Below are 23,832 nucleotides of genomic sequence, written 5' to 3'. Positions count from 1 at the left end.
ATTTCTTTCTACCTTGACCAATATTTCATTTGTACGTTTCCTGTCGGTAATGGGCCTCCGTACAAGACGACAGATTCTGATAAAAAGCAGCAAGTTCTAACAGTCGAGTCTCAACTTAAACAAATTAAAAACAAAAAAAAGAGGCAAAAATTGTCACGATGCATTACAGTACGGACCCGCTACAGAAACACACAGATTTTCTTTAAATGAACCAGTCAGCAGGTTTAAAACTAGAGGCTCCTCCCTTCCTTCGATGTTACTTCTCCAGTTATTCATGCAATATCGTAATAAACTTCCCCGTGTCTTCAAGGAGAAAAACAAAAACGCACCTCGGTCCAGACACTCGCATCTTCTTCCAAAATACATTCTGTACAAAAAGCAACCCTGAGTCTCGTCAGTGGAATGACCGCTCCGTTTGTGGGACACTTCACAGCCTCTCGCGCTCTACGTTTTTTAATATTTCGTCACATTCACTGGTCCACCGGCCCAAACGACACAGACCCTGGTCCTTCTCCAGCAAACCAACCCTCCCCCTCAGGTGGATGACTTTCACACACACGCACACACTCACACACACACACACGCACAAACAAACAGCTGATCACTTGTATTCTTTTTTTTTGCTCCTTCGTGGAATTGTGTTGGTATTTCTGTAGCTTGACGTAAGTGGAATGGAAACCCTTGTCATGACAGAAAGGTGTGAAGATGAAAAAAAGAAAAAGGGGAGGAGGTGTGTCGGGCGTGACAGTCTCTCCGTTTGGCCCCCAGAGCTCACAGGGCCCCCCCCCCCCCCCTAAAAAACGTCTCCCCCTTTCGCTCACTCCTGCACGATCGGCTGCGTCTTCAAACGTCGGCTTCCTCGGTTTTTTTTGTCCAATCAGGAGTAGATGGTGATGACTTCACTTCCTCCCCCCCTCACCAACAGCACGCGCTCCAATCCCTCCGTCAGGACCTCGAGGAACTCCATGTCTGGTTGGCAAGTTAAGGAGGTTAGGAGAGTGTGTTGTCTGCACAGCCTGGGAGCTCAAATATTTAATTTGGTTAAATAACTGAAAAAGTGCAACCCTCGGCGGTGTAAAAGGATACAGTTCTCGTCGCCGTCTGTGTTCCTGGGGGGTCCCGGCATGTTGAGCAGGACGAGCCGTGCATCGTGGGATTTATTGACGATGACCTCGTTGAGCTTGACGGCGGTGTGCATCCGCCTGACGTTGGAGTGGTCCCTGAAGGAACAAAAAAAAAAACGAGATGCGCTCAACAACCTCTTAAAACGAACTGCAATGCCAAAGAGAAGGTGTAATTGTGTGGCGCTCACGGCCGCATGCTGAGCATGTCCCTGAAGCCCTCCGGCGTGGAGCAGCCAGAGTGCATGGCTCTGTACTGCGACGACTTCTCTTTGGTCCAGGTCATCTGGACTCGACGGTGGTGCTCGGTGCCGCCGCCGCCGCCGCCGCCACCACCACCACCACCACCACCACCACCGCCTCCACCACCACCACCGCCGGTGGCTGCGTTCGTCGGCCTGTCTCGCTCCCCGCCGTCCATGTCGTCTTCATCGTCGGATCCGATGCTCGTCAGCCGCAGCATGGAGTTACGGTCTTTCACCAGCTGGGCCTGGTTTCGGCACAAAGACACAAAGAAAACCCACGTCTTTCCTCATCTCAACCTTTATCATCCGCCAGGAGAGCTATGAAAATCAGGTGCGTGAGTGTGCATCTCTGTGTCTGTCCGCGGCTAATCTGGCATTCTGCTGCAGCAAACTGCAGAATATTTTGGGTTCCCAGTTATGACCTCATTCTCTTGGTGAGTTTGACGTTCTTTTTTTTGGCACGGAGTGTCTTAAACGGCGACTTGGAGCCGGTTGCCTGCATATGTCGCCTCTTGTTTTTTGTGTGGTCGGTGTTGTATTCATTTAAAAACGTCACACAATAGATCTGCACATTTCTAGTTCTACACCTCTGCTCTCCCTTACCAAACTCTTCCCTCCTGTCTCTCTCTCTCTCTCTGTGTGTGTCTCCTCAGGTGTTTTGAGATGTTGACTCAAACACTCCTGTACCTGAGGGACAGACACGCCTACAGACAACACAAGGTTACCCAACCTGCTAATACAAACCACAGGCTACATGATCTAATCTAGCGGACACACTGGGGAACATCTACAGGGACGGATCTGAGAAGAGTCAAATGGCAACTGAAACTCAGAAGTGAGAAATAAAAAGAGCAGAAGAAGAGGTTTCTTTACTGCTCTTAAAGGCAGCTTAATAACTGAAAGTACATTTCACCCCGATCAGCATGTATTAACTTCTTTATTGAACAAACTCTACATTGAATCCTTCAGATAAAGAGACTTTTAAGAACTGAAAATGTCAGATGAACGATGAATTTAGGAGTGCTGAGCTCTTAGTCAGGATTTAATGTCTTCTTCCCGGTAAATATGCTAATATGCTACCTAAACGTGCATTTATTGGTGAATTATTATTATGCTGATTTTAAAAAAGGCCCAAAAAACATTCAGACTTTTATTTTTCGTCTTTATCTGAAGGACTCACTGATCTAAAACCACGTGATCTTTACTTTAACCGTGTGTCTAGCTTCACCACAGCTTCACTACTGTGCGACCAGTAAACTTACATCATCAAAACTCCAGCGTGCCCGCTGAGGACAAAGACAATGACACAAACTTTAATATTAAAGCTGAACGGGACAAGATGTTCCCCACTGTTTAATTGAGAAAATATGTTACCGATATATCAGACAGACGCAGTATAATAAGTGATCTCAGATTATGGGTGGAGCTAGCAAACTCCTGTCCTTAAAATCAAGTCTCCCAACTAAATCATTGAAGAAAATAACAATTATCTCAGAGAATTTGAGTTAAAAATGACATTTGTCCTATCATTTGAACAACGTTTAAGGTTTCTGTATATGTTTAAATCACTGGAGCTTTGGTTTTAACCAACAGAAGAAGGTCTTACTACCTTTTAAACTGACCTCACCTGAGACCTTGTAGCTCCACCTGCCTCTGTCCTACTGCTGCCGCTACCAGGATTTCCCTGATAGAAATAATGCACGACAACCACAGACAGATCAGAACGAGTATGCCACGGCTGACCTCGTACACAACTGATGAACCCGACGGGAAAAAAAAGATGCTCGCGAGCGCCCGACCCGACCCGAGTTTACCTCTTTTTCCCGGTCCGATTTCGACAGTCGCATCTGTCGGAGCATCTGAGACCTCTGCTCCATCATCAGGGTCCTCTCGTAGGTGTACGCACTGATGTCGCTGTCGTGCTGAGAGGAGGGGAAACAATGATGTAGATGAGCTTTGTGGCTATGAAAAGGTCAGAGATTAGCCACCCTAATAGTTCCGAGAAGCCTACCATCTCAACCACTTCCACGTCGGCCTCAATGCGGAGGTGATAGAGGAAGGTTGCCAGATCCTTCTTCATCTGGATGGAGTTATCCTCCATCTGGGCCACCGTGAAGATTCGCATGGCACACTTACGCCACACCTGAGAAAGAGAGGACACTTAAGACTAGAGATGTTCTCAATGAAGGCGAGACGTTTGTGGTAAAATACAGGAGAAAAAAAAGGAAACACGCGCTCCCACCTTGTGTTGGCGCAGCAGGAAGGGCAGCAGCATTAGCATCCCCCCGTCGTGGACAATCCACCAGACGTCGATGTAGCCCTCTGCGCAGGGCTCGCTGTTGCTGGGGAAGAGGGAGATGTTTTTGGGCACCAGCAGGGCCAAGTGGGCCGCCGTTGTCACCCGCACCGTGTCTGGAGGGAAGAGAGAGGGCGGTGCTGTTAGCCTGCTAGCTCAGAGAAACTAAAATAAAAAAAAAAAAAAAGAGGTATTTTTTTCCATTTGTGTTCGACTCACTGATGAAGGTCTTCCAAGCCTGCGGGTCTTCGCTCTGCCTCCAGGCGTGAGGCCAGCCCATCACCACGGTGTTGTGCTTCATGCCTCCCAGGCCGCTGGACTGGATCATGTGGCTGATGCCTTCACGCGGCTTCTGGGCCACGATGCACTGACAGAAGCCCTTCACGCGCTCCTTATCCATCAGGTGCTTCAGAGTCTGAAAGGAGGTAGAAGGTAACTACATCTACAGACTGACCAAAAAAAACCTTCACGTGGAGAGCGCGCCACGCGCCGGGCCGCCAAGAAGATAGAACCTCCCACCTGCTCGGCGGCGAGGGCCTCGCCGTAGCTCTGCAGAAAGTTGCCGGAGACGACGGTGCCGACGATGGTCAGGCCTTTCCCCGCCTTCAGCTGGCTGGCGAACGTCAGCAGGCGAGGAGACTTGACGTGGGCGTCCTCGTCCAGTTTTAGCAAGACCAACACCTGAGGCCTGGAGAGGAGCGGGCGAGAGAAGAGCGCGTTAAAAGAACGTGGGTTTTAAGAATCAATAACAGCAGCTTGTTCCTACACAATCCATGGAGAACATGAAGGATGCATTGAAAAGGTTTCACGAGTCTTGTGTGTGAAAAAATTAGTTTTCTGTTTAGTAGTACGAGACTAAATATGTCTCACTATCCCGCTGTGACCGTTGTTTACATGATCCGGTTTAATTGATCTAAAATAAAAACCATAATAGCCGGTGAAGGCGTCTTTACTTGACGTGTCAAAACTATCAACGCCTTTGCACACCGCTCAAAATCTAGAAAATGTAGCTTACATAGTTCAGATGTCAGTTGTGAACTATTTCTACTGCAGAGCTCAAAGGGTTAAGAGCATTGGGAGATACTCCAAGTGGAGTCGCTGATATAAAGCGGTTTAATGGGAGGCCATGCATGCTGGGCTTAATGGCGGCACTTGTAAAAAAAAAAAGGATGTGATGACAGCTTGTGTAAGAGAAGCAAAGCGTCGGTGCTGCCGTACCTCCAGTTCTTGGTGTGCGGCGGTCCCTCCTCCAACCTCAGGAGAGCATACCGGGCAGCGCTGAGCGAGAGACCGCGGATCCCATCCCCCCACTCCTTCTCCGCTCTGACACACACACACACAAAGGGAAACATGTATGTACTGCATGATGCACAATGTGTGTATTGTGGCCTCATCTGACACACACTCAAAAAAAAAAAACATGGACGACTCACACTGGAAATAGACACAGATACTTCTACACACACACACACACACACACACACACACACACACACACACACACACACACACACACACACACACACACACACACACACACACACACACACACACACACACACACACACACACACACACCACTCTTGACCATGCTGTACATGTACCATCATGTGGGGGGTTGGAGGGGGGGGGTACATCTCCATGGCAACATACCCGTGGTACTCAATGTACTTGTAGATCATGCCGGCGATCACCATGGCAACGATTGCGTAGTACCAGGAGGATATGAACATGAGCGCCAGGCAGATAGTCATCCCCAAAAACGACAAGGTCCTGAACACACCAGAGGCACAGATCAGTGTGTGTGAGAGTGAGAGAAAGAGAGTGTGTGTGTGTGTGAGAGTGAGAGTGTGTGTGTGTGTGTGTGTGTGTGTGTGTGTGTGTGTGTGTGTGTGTGTGTGTGTGTGTGTGTGTGTGTGTGTGTGTGTGTGTACCAGTGGTAATAGGAGAAGCGCGGCCTCCAGTTGGGCGTCCTCAGGAGAGTCTGGAGGCCACAGGCCAGGTTCACGAACAGATAACACATCAGGAAGAACCTAAATAAAGAACACATGATGAACCGAAGCCCCCGAGGGAGAAAGATACAAGTTCCAATACACACACACAGTGTCTCACATTGTTAGGATGGGAGCCACCAGGTCCAGAGAGGCGATGAGAATCCCCAGCTCGGCTATCAGGGCCGTCAGCAGCAGCGCCCAGGTGGGCTCCCCGTTAGCCTTCCCATGACCAAACACCTGAAGACACACACACACACAGAGAAGCAGAGAGAGTGAAACTATATACACACACACACACACACACACACACGTGCAACAAGCAAATCAGGCTGAAAACGGGTTACAAGTTACCCCCCCAAAATCTATTTAAGACACATATTGTGTACATTTTGGGTCCCTGTAATGAAAATGGGAGTATTTGCAGCTCTAACCCGGAGGAAGGGGATGATGTTGTCCTTCGCGATGGCCTGCAGGAGTCGGGGAGCGCCGGTCAGCGACTGGAGGCCCGCGCCACACGTCGAGAAGAACGAGCCGATCACAATGACCCAGGGGCTCGGCCAGGCCAGAGTCCCCACCACCAGGTTCCCTTTAACGGAGTCTCCAAACCTGCAGGAGGCAAAACGCACAAACACATATTTAAAGGATGCAAATATTACGAACACACACACATATATATATGAATGCAGAGTGGATGTACTGACTTGTCTCGGAGGACCACCCCGTCGATGCAGGCTCCAAACAAGATCACGCTGGTCAGGTCTGGATGCACAGCACTCAGGATCAGAGACGCTCAAGCAGTGGAATCAAATCAGATCAAATGCATCCTACGATAAGTGCCTTTTAGACAAAATAGAGCCGTTATGAAATGAGCAATTCATTCGGCTCAAGTCACGAGGCATAAAGAATGAAATAGAGAACTCAACAGCAACGTGAAAAGACAAAGTAAGTCGCGGGAAAATGGGGAAAAAGCTAGCATACAGACAGGAAGGATACAGACGATGGAGGTGGTGAGGATGGCGAGAATGGTCCCGATGGGGATGGAGCGCTGGGCGTCTTTCAGATCCCCCGACCGGTTGGAACCGGCCATGATTCCTGAGGAAGAGAAGAAGAAGATCAGCTCAGTTAATGGGCTCATTAACACACTTTTTGAACCGTTTAAATCTATTGTACGGAGTGAGTAAGAAGAAATCCAAGAGTAGAAGAATCAATATCACACCTACTGTGTTGTTCTTCTAGCAACAGGATGTTTACACATCCCAGATGTTTCTGTGAGAAAGAACCAAAAAGGAGTCAGCCTGTACCTGTGACAGAGGGGAAGAAGATGCCCACCAGCAGCGTGAAGGAGGTGGAGATGTCGGCGAACACGTAGGGCTGGTGGGTGGAGGCCGGGCGAGCGTCGGGAGAGGAGCTGACGGAGCCTTTCTCCACCACGTCCCCTCTGCCGAGGTAGGCGCTCCACAGGTTCTCTACGAGGACCGGAGTCGACGTGTGCTCGTTAGTGACATGATGGATTTATTGTATATATTTACACTCACACGAGTAGTGTCTCACACACTCTACCTGAAATGACCCCGCTGGCCAGACCGGGGATCCCTTCGATCTGGGAGAAGTTGTTGGAGAGGAAGTACTCGTCACAGGAGGCGTTGATCTCGGGTCCCTCGCAAAACTGCTTCCAGAGGTATGTGGTCTTCTCCGGCAGAGGGGGGTCCAGGCTGGGGTTAAACGTCGGGACCATGGTGCTGTTTTCTAAAAAAAAAGGAGGAATACAGTGTGTCAAAAGAAAAGCTGAACCAGTGATGACTAGATGATCCCTTGTTGATGGTACCCACCATTAAATATCGTGAAGTTGTTGTCGACTTCCTCCTCTTTAATCTGCAGCGGGAGGGTTTTGGAACATTGGTCGTTGTCGACTTCGTGTCCGCTGATAGTTCTGTTTCCCAGCATGCACACGCTGCGGACGGAAGCCCAATCGGTCAAGTCAAAAAAACAAAATAAAACCGCAGAGTTAACGGGAGCCGTCATTTGTCAACACTTACGGGAAATGCGGCGGTTTGAAGGCGGAGACCAGCGCGCCGACGTAGATGGAGACGATGGAGACGATGACGCAGGCCAGGAAGATGGAGGCCAGTTTGTTGACGTACTTCACGCCCACGAAGACCAGCAGGGACATCAGGAGGAGGAAGATGGAGCCGTAGACCCGCATGTTGTTCAACATGGCCGCCCCTTCGCCTTCAGGGTGCTTGGACTCAAAAATGGCCGCCTTAGGTGCGATGTACATCTGGGGGAGGAAGGAAGGGGAGAGGAGAGACGGTGGAAAGACTTTTATTTGATTTTTGTCAGGTGTTTAACATGCCTGAACGGTCAAAAACATCGATTCCCATCTGTGTATTTAATCCCTGAACAGTTTCTCAACAAAAAGGAGGAAGATCGTAACGATGATGATGATGAATAAACCCACCAGAAGGATCTCGACGGCTCCCAGGATGTACATGGCTCCAGCGAAGGTGGTGCCCAGGTAGAAGCACAGGCCCACCGCCCCCCCAAACTCTGGACCCAGAGAGCGACTGATCATGAAGTAGGCGCCTCCCGCTGGAGGAGGAGGAGGAGGAGGAGGAGGAAGAGAGAGAGCGGGGCAGGTTGTACATCAGGGTTGAAAGAAGTGGAAATGTGTAGAGAGAGAGAGAAAGCAGGGTGGTAGAAGAGGAGATGGGACATAAAGAGAGAGAGAGAGAGGGATGGATGTTAGTACCATTATGATGTTAGGAGGTAACGAGAGAGAGAGAGAGAGAAGAGGACAGCTGATGAGAGGAAGTCATCCTATGCTTGAAGAAATAAGCATAAAGTTCTACATGACACATCGGAGGAAGAAGACAAAGCAGATCTTTGGTCAAAGTGTATCTGCAAATTCTGAGTACTGCATCTGAAGTAAACGCTGGATCGTCTTCAGAGCATCAGACAGAAATGTGTTCGTAGCACAGGTAGACAGGTCCTGATTTATATAGAAACATTTGCCAGTTTTAATCTATTGTTTTCAGGCAAAGTTATGCGTACATCGAGACCAACATTTAAAATGTTTAGAACTTCATTATTCACACGGTTCTAAAACAAGTTTAACGCTTTTTAAAACCTCGACAGTATTCAAGTTTAATACTCTCATTAGGGCTGAGCTTTATGTGTGAAATCAACTCTAGAATACTAATATATACACATTTCTAATATCAGATGTTCCTCTGGATATTTTCTCATAATGTAAAGTCTCATAAAGTAATGAAATTAGCGGCAAAGGATATGAACTGTGTCCCACTGTTAAGCTTAAATTAGATACAACTGTGTTTAAATAAAAAACACATAAAAATCCAGACATCAAAACTAGCATCGCACCAAAACTCAGGTATCGTATTTGCACTCAAAAGACAGTGAGCTTAAATCTGCTGATACGATTTGAACCAGTTATAAAAACAGAGCACATGAGGGGGAGAACTACAAGTAAGAGAAAACTACAAATCCACTACTGACTCAGAACTCAAGTGTTTTGGTTTCCCCCGAAAATGCAACTCGGGGCCTTCAACAAAAAAAGGTGAACGTTAGACAAACAATCACATTAATGTTAACAGAAAACGAATGAATGAATGAAGCACAGTCGTCTACATTCATTCAGCAGCAACGAGGCGGTGAGGAAGCACGAGAGGCCGCTCAGGTGAGTTCAGGTATGAGATGCCGAACATGTGAGATTACGTCTATGTTACCGAGAGGTTTCCGTTCTACGTTCAGTCAGTAAATGTCACATGCTAGTGGGGATAACGCACTACTTTTGACATTTGGGATATTCGTCTGGAGGTAAAGTCAAATATCCTGATTTTTTAAATGTGTGTACAGACAGACAGGAGAGAGGTGGACAGAGGGAGAGACGGGACAAAACAGAAATAACACTCGTTAGAGAAACACACTCATCGCAGGAAGTCTAAAAGAGAAACAACCTGGAAACTGATAAACGGTGTATTTTAGCATGTATCTTTCGGGGTTCAGAGGGCTGGAGAGGTCTCTTTGCTGATTGAAGTCCACAAAAATGGTAAAAAAAAAGATTCACCTATCTGCTGCGAGAGATTAAGAGATCAACACGTGTCGGGAAAGAGCGGAGGGGGAGGAGTCAAAGACGGAGGAATACCTGGTACGACTCCGTTAGTGGCGATCGCGCTCATCGATATCGCGGTCAACAGCGTCTGCAGAGAGACAGTAACACACGGATCTTCAGAGTGTTTTATATGGTTTTTTTGTCTGGTCGTGCATGTGTGGACAACACTGAAACACTCACACAGCAGCAGCATATGAAGACGATGCAGAGGCCCTGCAGCACACCAGCGCTCCCCACCACCCAGGTCAACCGCAGGAACAGGATGACGCCGAAGATGTTCTGGAGGCAAGGCAGGTACACGCCCATAAACGTCCCCATCTGAGGAGACTACCAGAGGGGCGGGACGAAAGTAACGATTGAGCATCAAAGTACAGAATATGAATTTAGAGATTGTTGTTTGTTCTTCTTCCTCCTCCAGGTAAACGGAGTCCCGTCTGACCCACATGTTTGTTAAAAAGGAAGTTTGCCTTCGTACTAAATTAATGAATCAATTCAGTTTTTTTTATGCACCATTTATCTGGAACAAACTCACAGAAAGGCTTTTCTGTTTGCCACTGAATTTTATTTAATCAAATAATTATACATTTCTGCAACATCAAATTTATTCTAATATTTTACATTATTCTTTTTTAATGTCATGATTATTATCTTATTATCATTATTTATTGTGTATTTATTATTATCTTATTTATTATTATTATTATTATTATTATTATTATCTAATTTATTATCTATATTTATTATTATTATCTATATTTATTGTGCATGTATTATTATTATCTTATCTATTATTATTATTATTATTATTATTATTATCTCTATTTATTATTATTATCTATATTTATTGTGTATTTATTATTATTATTATGATCTCATTTATTATTATTATTATTATTATTATCATCATCTCTATTTATTATTATTATCTTACTCTACTTTAGATTACTTGAGTTTTATATTCTCTTGCCTCTTCTGTGACTGTTTTTATTGTATTTAAATGTCATTTTGTGGCCTTTCTTTTGCACTCTCTCTCGATGCGTTTGATGTTTCATAGAAAACACTTTAAATGGCCTCATTGCTGAAATTCTCTACATCAATAGAATTGCCTTTATAAATTAGCCGCGAGGGTCGGCTCCTCGTCAGCGAGGATTGCGGAGCAGATCGGCGTCACACTGTGCTGTACTTTCACTTCACAGACGCTGAGCCAAGAGAGCAACAGCAGAACGATATCATGCGTCTAACACGACGACCGAAAGTGTTTATTCCTTTATATCATAACATGAACACTAATCTAAACCATATGAACGTTGATCATTGAACCCATAACCCTCCTCTCTGTGATATAAAAGCATGACAAAGTACATCTGGGATCATATACGTCGTGAGCTTTTAAACAGAAAATAACTGCTTATTTTAGCTTTTCTGTGGGCGTCTAGAAATAAATGTAATTCTTCTAAAAGAGATCTCGTAAAATATCGGCGTCAGCTGCATTTCTTGGGAGTTGAATCAGCCACAGACACCGTGGATGCACCTCTGTTATATGCTTTATTGTGCCTTTATGTTTTTACTGCCCAACAAAGGTCTATGATCCGTTTAAAGGGATAGTGCAGATATTTGAAAGCAGGGGTTGTATGAGTCAGTGTGTTACCGACAGTAGACGACGGAGGACATGGAAGCTATCCCTTTAAAACCTTCTACCTTGCTGGCTTTCTTCTTCTCGCCGATGCTCTCGGCCTCCTCGTGCTCCTTGGCCCCCTGCGTCAGGTTGGTGTAGTTGGCCAGACGGTTGAGCAGAGACGACACCTTCGGCCGGGTGTCCATCTCCTCCTGGGGAGGGAAAGAGTAGAGCCGTGAAGGGAGAGAGGAAGAGGAAGAGCAAGGAAGAGGAAGAGCAAGGACGGGGTAAATAGAAATAAAAGATGGAGGGCGGGGACATTTAGTTTAGTTGATCTTTGATGATTTTTTTGTGTTTTCGAACCTCAAATAAGGCCAAGTTCCTGTCGTAGAAGTCGTCGTCATCACCCCCGTGAGTGTTGTTGATGTACACGCTGGAGATCTTTGAGTTTCCATCACCTAGACACAAAGAGAGAGAGAAATGTTTATTTAAAAACACGTTCAAAGTCGGTGTTTCTTTGTCGAGCAGCAACAAAAGCGGGGACTTTAGGAGTAAAACAGGTGAGACTCTGGAAGGTATTCACTCGGATTGATTTACTCCATTGCTTCAAATTATCTTCAGTTTATTCTTCTTAATATGTTTAAAAGAAGCTCCATGACCCAACATTCTGTGATTTTCTGTTTACATGGAAAGTGCGATAGCCGTTAGTGATTAATTGATCCGATTAGTCAATAATTAAATAACCGTTAGCCGTCTAAAGCAAAGCCTGTTCCAAAGTTCATATGGTCATCTGACCGAATGTCACACACACGCACACACGAACACGCACACGCACACACACACACACGGTTTGATGCCGGTTGAGTTCCGCCTCAGTCAGCAGACGACTGCATCAGCAGCACCTGAGTCAGCAGCATCACTTCCCTCGGCCGCGGTCACGCTGACGGAAGCGAGCGGCCGTACGCGGCGTCGCATTCCGACAAGACGGACGCCGACACACGTGACCCGAGCACGGGTCAGTTCGTTACAGAAAATAAGTGAAGAAGAAGAAGAAGTAAGTCAACATCACAAAACAGACGTGCTCATTGATTTAACTGACAAAGAACCCGGTGAACCTGAGAGAAAAAACAAAACCAGTCGCAGGGTTTCCGTTGTCAAGCTGCCGTACGGCAGCACAGGGTCTCAGTTACACGCCGAGGAAAAGTTAAGATGTAAAGAGATTTATTTTTCTTTTAAAACAGCATTTGGCTGGTGGGCGGTGACTTCCCCTCCTGTTCACGGCGCTTCATTTGGCCGAAGATAGCGAGTGTGAAACTGACTCCACACCAGTGAAAACGACTCGTTAGTATTCATGCAGGCGCGGTGGTGGGATAAGATTAACCAACAAGATATTTGGGCTTTTTTTTTTGCTCATGATGTTGATCATTACCGGCATGTCGTACCAATTCTTTACTAATAAAAACAAAATAAAGGCATTCTGGGTAAAAAACAGACGCTCACACTGGTGCGATCTGCTCAACACGTGACCTGTTGATCCTGACGGACGTAAACATTTTGTGAGCGCTCAGACTGATAACACCGACGTCTTCAGCACACAACAGGATCCCAACAACACTCAATATAACACGTTTATACTATGTTGATGATTTGATATGGGGCTGTAATTAATTGTTAATTAAGAACCTAATTAACAGAGAATGACAGAGAAAATGACACGTTGTTGCTGTCCTAATTTGATAAAAACAAAAACTTTCCACAGACACCTTTGAGTCACTAGAGCATAAAAAAACAAACACACACGCGCTTTAAACAGGGGAACACAGCTGTGTGTGTGTGTGTGTGTGTGTGTGTGATCGCTCAGTGAAGCCGAAAGCCACAGCGGCCAGATGTGGACCGCATGCTGTGACCGCATCAAATTCAAACAGACTTCATTGGTGTCAAAAAAATAAAAAAACACAACCGAGGATCACAGAGCATCTGACCTTCTCTGAAAATAACTCTCCTGCCTCCTGCTTCCTTTCCTCTTCATCTCCTTTCCTTCTCCCTACAAACATCCGCCGCATCACGGACGTCTTGATGGAAGCTCGATGGGATTAACCGGCTCGATGTCTATTTATGGCGGCTCATTGAGCGACGCGGGGCCTCCTCACTACTACGCCGCCTCTTAAGTGGATCAGTGACACCTCTATTGTTGAGCCCGTGCGGCCAGTCTTAAACGCTTTTTGGAGAGTGAATTACTGCAGGCACACTCACGGACACACGTCTGAAGGAAAACTAGTTCCCACTTTCGTCCGTCTGCTCATCTGGATTCTGGCTCTTTAGCTGCACCTGAGGAATCCACGTGAAAAGGTTTCTGCCGTCAGCCACCATTAAGGACAGACGCGAGTCACCGTGTAGCTGCCCTGCAGGTGGGCTGAGAGCAGCAGTGAAACCGACACTATGTCCTCTTGGTGTCCTCAACATATGCCGAGTTGCATGAAGCCGAACCCGCTGCTTGTTTGGCCGTGCAGCCCTGAAGTCAAGCTCTCAAATGAAGAGCTTTATGACCCAGAGAGACGTGAAAAACACGGCGCTATAAGCAACATTCTGGACACGGAGCCGTCAGTGGGTTGTGTTGAGTTAACTACCTTTACTCAGCCAATAGACCAGAATAAAAGACATGGGGACACACTTCAATGATCAGAAAAACACGAGCGAGGCAGCGTGTCCACTGTACTGTGACGGTGTCTAACTAGGACGCGTGTGGGAGTTAAAACCGTCGCTGATGAACGACACCGTGTGCTGCATGTGTCAAAAATGTGTTTACACAAAAAAAAAGAAAGGAACATGGACGTGGACACGAGCAGCTACAGACGGCAGCAGGAAGCTGACGTCTGAAATCTGAGGGAAAAAACACAGAAATACAATGACTTTCTCCCACTGTGGCTCCATTAAAAAGGCGTGCCGAATTAGCCGTTTCTATTTGCAGCATGTACAGACGTCCATCACTGGATTACTTTGATACACGAGAACTAGAACTACAGCCTCATGGTTGTATTTTTATGGAAATAGGACCGAGACGTTCGAAAAACAAATCCAACGATATAATCTTGCAACTGCCATTGCGACATCCTCTTTTTTTCCTCTGAGGCCAGTTGTGTGTCAGTATGGAGGAGTGGCTGACACGCCTCTAAAAACTTATGGATTAAAGAGTGTATTCACCGTCTGTAGCAATCGTGGGATTAGATTGAACAGAGTCACAGGTTGGTATGCGGGCGAGGTGTGTGATCTGCTTTACATTTATCGCTTCACTCGGTCACCCGGAAACAGGTAGAACACGCCTTGAATGTTGAAGGAAAACATGTAAAATCTTGTCCCTTGAATGTCTACGTGGATGTATGTATGTATGTGTGCGTGCGTGTGCGTGTGCGTGTGTGTGTGTGCGTGCGTGCGTGCGTGCGTGCGTGCGTTTGTCACCTTGGTCCGCGTTGCTGTGGTCCGGCGTCTCAGCCCCCCCCGCCGTGGCCTCGCTGAGCGGGTCGCTCCGGTTGACGCTCTCCCTGGAGCCGAAGCGCACGCGGGCGCCGGAGCGCGAGCTGATGTCGGGCGACGTGTCGGACAGCCCCGGGAGGTCCTCCGCCTTGGTGGGCGTCACCGTGAAGCGCACCGATGCCATGGCAAAACTCACTTTTTTGGGGGGAGTAAAAGGGAGGGGTGTTGTGTGTGTGTGTGTGGGGGGGAGGGGAGGGGGGAGACAGGGGTCACGGAGTAGCTAGTGGTGCTGTGCTGAGCTAGGCTATCTCCCAGGTGGTGCTGAGGTACCGGCGGCCTCTACAATTCCTTCTCTTGCAGCTGTGATTCTCCATTGAAGCAAAGCGGTCGGCTGCCAGCAGGCATGTGAAGGAAAAGTCGGGCAGCAGGCCCACGAGAGTCTTTCTGATCCCCTTTTGAAAAGTAGACACACAAGTACAAATTCCCCCACTACAAACGTGTGATTACGTGGTGTATTTTCACTTAAAATAGTGCGTCTTTGCTTCCTGCGCTACGTCTCGGAGGAGGACCGTGGATCAGGACAGCAGTGTCTCTCTCTCTCTGAATGTCTTTCTAACGACGGCACCCAAGAAGTGTCATCGCAGGGAAATGGAGAAGAGATGAGAGAGAAAAACAAAGCAGAAATTAGTTCACACAGCCCCCCAAAAAAAGCTCTAAATGTTCCTTAAAATGTAAGTAGACGTCATGTTCGGTGTATTGATTTAATCGTCTTTACAACAACATGTCGTCTGCATTGCAGGTTTTTCACCAAATCGTATGAGATCGCGCTGCGTTTGTTATATAATACGCGTTTAAATTCATTCCCACCTCTCAAAAACAAACAGGCTTCAACATGCCTTCCTACAACAACAAAAAACAATGTTTCGACGGATTTGTTTCACATTTCCTGTATGTCCTTAAACGGGACGCTTGTGGTAAATGAACTGAGCGAAACTAACTCTTAAGAAATATTTGACAGGTATGGAGGAGGAGAAGGACACGACACGACAGGTGCATGAGGCCGAACTGTTGTCTTAGCTCGGTTCATAATTTAATTATTAAAAGGAGAGCGGTTCCAACCGGTTGTGCCGGTAGCTGCTGGCTGTTTCCTCTCACTCTGCATGCAGAGACACAGCGCACTTTCTACCGCTGCGTCACCCCCTCTGTCCACATCCAGAGATGGACAGAGTGGGTGAGGAAGAAGGGGGGGGGGGAGTAAAGAGAGACTCGTTTGGCTGGTTCAACTAAAAACTTCCAGCTTCTATCCCAGCATGCCTTGTGCAAGAAGAAGGCTGGGAAACACCCCCCCTGGAGAGGGTATTAGTCTAGACGAACACACCTGTGAGCAATCAGTCCTCTCCCCATAGGACTCAATGGGCCGAGCGAGGGGAGTTTTTTGGGTCACTGCAGACATTTGTTCCCCTGTCATTATGTGCCACTACAACAGATGTGGTCACGACAACATGTTCAGTTTCCTCTTTCTGTCCACAGCCGGTCTAAGCAGGAATATTAGGAGTTACAAGGGTCAGAACATCCAACCCAATCTTCAGCATAGTTACAAAACCATTATTTTGTGTACTTGAATACAATTTTGAGGTACTTGTACTTTAGCATTTCCATGTTATTCTACTCCACACATTAATTTAAAAGTACTGCATCAAAACACCAGGAGTACTCCCCCAAGATATGGTCGCAATATTTAAGAATAACAAAGAAGAAAGGGGGTAAAATAAGGAGATACTCCTGCTTCCTTACCTAGCAGCCTCTGTCCACTCGCGTTAATGCAGCTGCATTAATCAATGTGTATTTAGCCACAAACACGCCTTTATTAATGAGGATAAACATCCTCTAATTAGTCAACTTAAAGAAAGCCCGGTTGATGGTGATCCTCACGTGCCACTGTAAGCCAATTAAGCGAGCTATAATAATTCTGGCTTGAACCAGTTCAGTGAACACTTCCCGATATTATTAATACAGACGCAGAGAACTAGGCGTGTTTAATCTTTTATAAAAAGGAAAAATCATGCAGATGTTTCGGCTCGAGCTCGGAATGCGGCATCCGACTGGAAAGCTGCGGTTCAGTCAACAAAAAACCAAATCGAAACCGGCTAAATTCAGAAAGGCGCGCAGTTGAATTAGCCTGGTGCTGACAAAGTTGTGGCTTTTTTTTGTTTTGTTTAAATTACCCGTCATGCAATGAAGAGTGTCAGGCACCGGGCCATCGCTTGAGGGGGCGACACCCGGGGCTTGTGTCGCGTGAGCTGGTCGCTTCGCTTCAGTCCGTCCAGCTAGCCGAAGCTAACGTTAGCTAGATGCTAGCCATGCCGCTGATAAAACTCCGCGGTCCATCAAGCTATTTTTCACTGACAGCGACAAAAACGCTCACTGAAAATCTCGACACGTTAGTCACGTAAAAGCGCGTACCTGGCTCAAGTTTCCCGTAAAGAAAGGCCTCCACCATATGGCTGTTTTTCAGTTACATCTGGGAAGATGTTGGCTCCTCTCCCAGGTTTTATCGGCACTTTTTTTTTTTGTGTCCAACAAAAAAAAACACAACATGCGAAGGGCGCCTGGCTGGTCCTATTTCGCCTGCCGTAGTTCCTACAGCTAGCGCATGCGTGGTGACGAAAAAGCGGCTGTACGCTGGTTGGGATGTGTAGTCCATAATGATGACAAATAAATGACTCAGTAGAGCTGTTTAAAAAGCTTTTCAATGCTGTAAATGTATCAGTTAAATCTTTGAATACGTAATAATCATTGTGCAGAAATACAAATATGTATATAAATATGAAGTTAAAGTAGATTAATAGTATAAAATAGGGAGTGTCACAGCTGTTAACCATTATTTAGTGTACTTGAATACAATTTTGAGGTACTTTAGTAATTCCATGTTATGCTACGTAATACTTCTACTCCACTACATTTCAGAGGAAAGTATTACACTAGACAGCTGTAGTTATTGTATAATATATTACAATATCATTGTAATAATGTATGATAGTTACAAAATACAATGCACTGTTAAAGATATATTTATTACACATTGTTGCAGCAGTATTAACAATTCAATGTTTTTACTTTTAATACAAGTATATTCTACTGCTAATACTTCTGTAGTTTTATTTAAGGTATTATTAAATAAATGAGGTAATATATTGAATTGTCTAAGTGTGCCTTTCAGTTGCAGGCTCTTAACCAACACTAGTTTATAAGATTAGAATAATTTCTTCATTGTTTTAAAGCTCTGGCTGCAGATTACCTTTCAGATGTGAGGTGCCTTAGTAGTTTAATTCAGGAAGAAGCGAGTCTACTTTATGTGTTATGTTTTGTAGTAACAGATGTTTAACTTTCACGTTAAGGAGACTAAAACATACAAATAACACCATTCTTCTAAAATAAATTCCATTAATTGAGCCCTCATGCTTTGTATTGAAGCATCTGCATTCGTAATGTTTCTCCACTAAACTATTCAGGTTTCATTCTTTAATTTATCACGTCTGGACTTTAAACACAGAGAGACGAGCGACTGCAAACCATCAACCAAACATTTATTCCATATGAAAACAAAATTATGACATCATCCTAAAATGAATGTCAACAAAGTACAGTACATAAAAAGAAGATCCATGACATCGCTGACAGCTGATATCCAACGCAAGCTAAATTTGGCTGAAACGGAGGACAAATCCCGGCTTAACGTTCATAAATTGTGTTTTGTTGTTGTTGTTGCTTTACGGTCCCATCTTCGCCTACAGCGCTCCACCTCACGGTCTGACCCCCGTCACAGAATCGGTCTGGGCTGCTGGGTGAGCAGAAGGCCGAAGCGTTTCTTCACCGTCACGCGGTGTCGGGAGAACTTGTCGTCCGGGGAGAAGCGAGCCGGGTGGGCCGAGCTGGTGGGCTGCCCAGCGGGACAAATCTTCTGTTGGGGACCAAGACGAGAGATAATTAATAGATGCAACAATAGAGCAACACATCTGACTGGATCAACTGAATGTCGCAGGGCTGCAACTAACAATTACTTTTTACTAGCATTTAATGTGCCAATCATTTTCATGATTACCTGATTAATAGTCAAGTCTGTAAAACTTATATACAACATATGCCTGTCACAAATTCACAATTATACCCTTCAAGTTACTGTTTTTGGCCCAAAACCCAAAGATTTTTTGCAGGTTAATTCATGGTAATCGTCATATATCTTGTTATGTAATAACTACAATAAATTAATCTGCATTTCATAAGCACAGCTGTCTATAGCAGAACCACTATGGAAAGTTATATCCAACGTCAAGCTTACATTTAGAACACACTTATTATGTTACAGGCTGTATATTATAGTAAAATAAATGTGTGTTTATGAATATTTTCTCTTTTATTATTTTCTGTGTGGTTACAAATGGAAACCGTTGTGTTAAATAAAGAACAAATTAACAGTTTTTGTGAATTTAGCAAAGGTGGTCTTTATTTCAGCCTCAAAAAATGAGCAAAACGTTGAGGACCTTTTATTTTAAAGCAACAATAAATCACCAGGAAGAGGAACATGTAATAGGTCTTACAGATTGTATGAGTTGCAAGACAAACGTGGTTTCCGGCAATTTGTGATTAGTAGTTAGATATGCAAACAATTAACGTTACAGTTTATAAAAACGTATTGATTACATTATTTAAGTAACTTTCAATTGCAGACATAGTAATCTTTACTTTTTACTAAATATATGAAAAGGAAGAAGCAAGTCACTTGTCAGAAGCTTTACATTTAAAATAACCTTTTACTAAAATGACGTTTTTTAACTAAATAAGTGAAACTATTTAAACAGAATACATTTAGATACGAAGGAAGTAAACACAACGTTACCTTCAGAGTGTAGATTCTGTCTCCGCTCTCGTTGTCGTAAAACTGCAGGAACATCTCGACGTTTGCGTGTTTAAAAGCTTCGAAAAATGTCAAAGAAGTTGTATTATATCGAGAAAAAACGCAAAATATGCAGGTAACACGTTTTTTCTCTTCTGGATTCCACGTGCGGCGGAGTTTCTCCTCTGCGCGGATAGTAGAGCGGATATCCGGTTTAGAATTGGGAGCGCTAGGCATCCTGGGAAATGCGGTTTCATAATACGGCACGTCATAAAATGCCTTGTAGCGCTTCACAAAAGGCACATTTTCAAGATGTAATATATATACATATATTATATATATGTATATATATATGTTATAAAGAATAAAAACAAAATTCCGTGAAATACAATATGTTTCTCTGCACAGAACCTTCTGTCAAAAGAAAACAAATCAACCTGAATCAAGTTTATTTTTAAAACACACTGCAGATGCAAACTGATTAATTGGTTGAAGACTAATCACCTCTCACGTGAAAGGTAGGCACAATGATTATGATAATATTTGACTTACAGTTTGTGTTATTTGTCACTGAAAGTTAAAGCTTATGGACAAAGTTTTTCAGGGCTTTTCACTTTAAATTAAGCTAAACTTCTATTTAACATTGAAGGTTTGCTGACATGTTGCAATAAGTGTCAATAATGAAAAGTTCATTCAATTCGGAATTAATATCTATATTATTACATATTTCTTTATTTTGATGCTTTGGCAACATTGTTTTTGCTGAAACTTTCATGCCAATAAAGCCACATAGAATATAATTGAAATTGTTATGCAGCAGTTACAATACAAAGTAGGAAAGACTACAAATATATGAAGCAAATAAAACAAGAATATGAACCAAAAAATGTGCGAATGTGCACAATGGCAAAAATGTAAACAGGTTAACAATAAGAGTCATATAGTGTCACAGTAATATTAATTATATCCTGTACCAACACATCTAACATTCAATCATTTTGGTAAATAAAGTTCCAAAAAGTCAGTTTGCATTTTAAACTTAAGGAGGTAAAAGTTGCAGTTGACTGAAAGTTTATGCAGCACACATGAATCACTTTAAATCACCTCTTTCTGTTTATTCTACACTATTGAATTTCAGTCAATAAATACTTTATCATTTCCTGCAGTTAGGTGGCATGTGAATGAAAGAAGACATTCTAAACATACGTGCTCTTTGTGGCGTCTTTGTTGTCTAATTGGCTTTTGATATTCTCACTTTCCTCTGACAGTTACAAGCCACAGACACACAGAAAGAGATACAAGATGGACCCGGCGTTGTTTTCTCTTCCTGAGATCATCCTCGACGACAGAGAAGAGCCTGATTGCCCTCAGTCAGGATCCCTGTCCTCGTCTTATTGCTCCCCACATTACCACAATTTGGTTTCTGCTTCACAAGAGGAGCTGGACCCCCACAAACTACCAGGACCGCTTCGTCCGTCGGAACCTCACCAGGCTGCGGGTGAACCGGCGTCGCGGGGTTCTTCCACAGTCTCAGAGATGCTCCAGAAGAGAGCAAAGCTTCACCAGAGAGTGTCTTCGACACAAACAAAGTCAAACTGGCGGCGTGTGCAGCATCTGATCCCGAGCTCGACGGGCCCCTTTCAGCCCCGAGCTCAGAACTGTCCCCCTTCCTTAAACCTCCTGCCCGAGGTTTGTCCCCCGTCGCTCGACCTCCAGACTTCACCCCAAGGTGCCGGCTCCCAGCCCAGATTGGCCCCACTCTTTCCAGAGCTCGTGCTCACCCCCTGCTGTCCACACGACTCCTGCTGGCCGAACATGAGCCCCGTCGCCAACGCGCCAAACTCAAACTTTGGTTTCAGCCCCCACATGCTGGTGCCCGTCAGCAGCCCGCCAGACTTCTGCCCCTGTTCACCTCCTCCCTCTTGGCTCCTCCTGCCGGAGGTTCGTTCCAGGTGGTGCATGTGTCCGCAGGCAGCGCAGGACCATCAGCCCAGCAGCCGAGACCAGTACGGGACACGTACAGCAGATAATAACGTATTAACGCCGTGATTACTGTATCTGACTCCACGATTTTTGGCCCCAGGGTCTCGGGAGGAACGGCTCAGCAGGCGTCAGGGAGCGAGAAGCTTGAAGAGCAGGCCAACGCAAAAGGTCAGAGGTCAACGATTTATAGGAAAGGTCAAGGAGGTGACGCAAAATTCAGTTTTTAGCCATGTTTTAAGTCAAGTCCACTACTTTGGTCCAGACTGAAATATCTCAACAACTATTTGATGGACTGCCACGACATTTTGTACTTTCATGGTAACCAGAGGATGAATCATTTCTCCTCTAGTGAAACCATGACGTGGTCTTTGTATTATGACCGAATACCTGCGAAACCCATCCGCCTCAGATGCAGCTTTCGTTTTGCTCCAATTTGCATCATCAACATTATACCTGCTAAACGTCAGCATCTCATCATTGTCATGTTAGCATGTTAGCATGGTGATGAAGATGAGGCTACTTCATATACTCATATATTACCAGCCTAATGTGTCTTGTCAGGAGTATTACTTTTACCCTTGTACTTTTACTGAAGTAAGATTGTGAATGCAGAAATCTGAGTATTTTGACATTGTTGTATTAGTACCTTTACTTATGTAAAAGGATTGTGAATACATCTTCCACCACTGGCTGCAAATACGGCTGTAGACGGTAACTCTAGTTTACTCTTAGAGAAATTGAAGTGGTTGGATTTAGTCCCATTTCTCTCTCCCCCTTTTAAAGTTCGTTCAGTGTCTTTCCTCGCAGAAGGAGAGCAGAAAAAGAATCCACTCAAAGGATCGAAGCACAAGCTTTCTGCTGGATCTCTTCCCTCTCTGGACGAAGAACGCACCCTTGAGGAACACATGACAATCACGGACACCAAATGTCCCAAGGTGCCCCACCATATGTTGTGACGTAAAATCTACAAAGATTACTTTAAGAAATGTATTTGTGTTGGGGTGACAACTATCAAATGTTTATGATTTGAATGTTTTGTCACGCCAAGGAGAACGTAAACGAGGAAGGCGAGGAGGAGAATCTGGAGATAGGGAACAGCTCACTTCTGACGTATCTGAATGAACTGACCAGCGATGAGGACTTTGGCAGAAAGGCAAGTTATCGATGGCATTAATGGGATATATAAACGGTTATGTCATCATTGGTTTTGTGGCAACTTTAAGCATTTCATGAACTCGTTTTATTTGAACCATTTGATGCTTTTACTCGAGTAAACTTCTGAAGTATTTTACTTGTAACATGCGTATTACTGTAGTGGTATTAGCTACTTTTATGGCTAAAATGTACGACTGTGGCTGCAGAGTTTGAAAGACGTGGGACGCTATCGAGTTGCATTATGGGAAATGTAGGCTACAGAGCGTGGCTCGTTCTAGAGAGTAAAAGTCGGGATATCTCGGCTTCCGCTGCTCCGGTTTTGAAGATTATTTTTCAAATATGTCCCCCACAAGCCCCCTAAATTTATAGAAGTGCAACACTAAATCTCTGTAGTACCTCTTTAATTCCATCTCTTTCTCTCAGGCGGAGTCGACACTGAATACAGAGTCCCCGATCGCCGACCTTTCAATGAGAGAACTTCTGCTGGGGGTAAGATGACAACAAATAACAGTTTAGAGGCTGCGATTAGTTACCGAGTGTTAGGAAGGAAAATACTGTAAAGTTTCAAGCCTAGAATCATAATATGACATAATAGTATGTAACATTTGACATGCAAGAAAAAGGTCCACTTCTTGCTCAACAGATTATGAGTTTGGTCCAGGAGCAGTTAGTTAACCTGGACTCTGCCGACTCCGGCAACGTGACTCCCGTCACCGAAGAAACATCTACGGCGAATTTACGTGTCGAGGAAATGGCACCACTCCGAAATGCCCAAGCGCCCGTTTGGGATCCTCCAGGCTCACAGTCGGACACAAGACCAAACCAGGACGGACAAAAAACACCTCAGAGGGACACGGGCCCAAAGGAAGGCTGCTGGACCTGCTGTTCTCCCCTCCTCCCTTCACGCCTTCTAGAAGAACCAACCG

The 23,832-nt window shown here is 45.0% G+C and overlaps 2 protein-coding genes across 4 annotated transcripts; both read right to left on the bottom strand.

The window, feature by feature from the left end:
- Nucleotides 1-826: 826 nt before the first annotated feature.
- Nucleotides 827-17,430, bottom strand: slc12a6 (solute carrier family 12 member 6). 3 transcript variants are annotated; one of them, XM_079185287.1, is made up of 27 exons: nt 17,338-17,430; nt 14,860-15,486; nt 11,767-11,861; nt 11,487-11,615; nt 9,969-10,115; nt 9,822-9,876; nt 8,115-8,245; nt 7,693-7,934; nt 7,486-7,607; nt 7,217-7,402; nt 6,958-7,122; nt 6,650-6,748; nt 6,358-6,415; nt 6,088-6,262; nt 5,775-5,893; nt 5,597-5,695; nt 5,316-5,435; nt 4,881-4,985; nt 4,182-4,350; nt 3,882-4,077; nt 3,609-3,778; nt 3,378-3,509; nt 3,181-3,288; nt 2,994-3,050; nt 1,313-1,611; nt 1,087-1,220; nt 827-969 (listed from the first exon to the last, which is right to left on the bottom strand). In XM_079185287.1, exons 2-27 carry the CDS (start codon nt 15,056-15,058, stop codon nt 878-880), a joined length of 3,603 nt encoding a protein of 1,200 aa, XP_079041413.1. In that variant the 5' UTR covers nt 15,059-15,486; nt 17,338-17,430; the 3' UTR covers nt 827-877. The 3 variants fall into 3 exon arrangements, with proteins under 3 accessions (XP_079041413.1, XP_079041414.1, XP_079041415.1); XM_079185288.1 differs by having other exon boundaries at nt 17,100-17,414; XM_079185289.1 differs by lacking the exon at nt 2,994-3,050.
- Nucleotides 17,431-18,444: 1,014 nt separating this feature from the next.
- nop10 (NOP10 ribonucleoprotein homolog (yeast)) lies at nt 18,445-19,967 on the bottom strand. Its single transcript, XM_079185142.1, has 2 exons — nt 19,772-19,967; nt 18,445-18,835 (listed from the first exon to the last, which is right to left on the bottom strand). Exons 1-2 carry the CDS (start codon nt 19,823-19,825, stop codon nt 18,695-18,697), a joined length of 195 nt encoding a protein of 64 aa, XP_079041268.1. The 5' UTR covers nt 19,826-19,967; the 3' UTR covers nt 18,445-18,694.
- Nucleotides 19,968-23,832: the final 3,865 nt, after the last annotated feature.

The sequence above is a fragment of the Pholis gunnellus genome (assembly GCF_910591455.1).
Source record: "Pholis gunnellus genome assembly, chromosome: 23".
In the NCBI taxonomy this organism is placed as follows: Eukaryota; Metazoa; Chordata; class Actinopteri; order Perciformes; family Pholidae; genus Pholis; species Pholis gunnellus.
This window is presented reverse-complemented; position numbering and strand designations above follow the sequence as displayed.

What these genes read in the sequence shown, in the direction of transcription:
- slc12a6 (XM_079185287.1), bottom strand. Translation starts at nt 15,058, where the DNA reads ATGGCATCGGTGCGCTTCACGGTGACGCCCACCAAGGCGGAGGACCTC. An exon ending in TCTTCATATGCTGCTGCTGT is followed by an intron (nt 9,877 to 9,968) that starts GTGAGTGTTTCA and finishes GTCTCTCTGCAG; the next exon opens with ACGCTGTTGACCGCGATATC. An exon ending in AATCGGACCGGGAAAAAGAG is followed by an intron (nt 3,051 to 3,180) that starts GTAAACTCGGGT and finishes TATTTCTATCAG; the next exon opens with GGAAATCCTGGTAGCGGCAG.
- nop10 (XM_079185142.1), bottom strand. Translation starts at nt 19,825, where the DNA reads ATGTTCCTGCAGTTTTACGACAACGAGAGCGGAGACAGAATCTACACT. An exon ending in ACAGAATCTACACTCTGAAG is followed by an intron (nt 18,836 to 19,771) that starts GTAACGTTGTGT and finishes GGTCCCCAACAG; the next exon opens with AAGATTTGTCCCGCTGGGCA.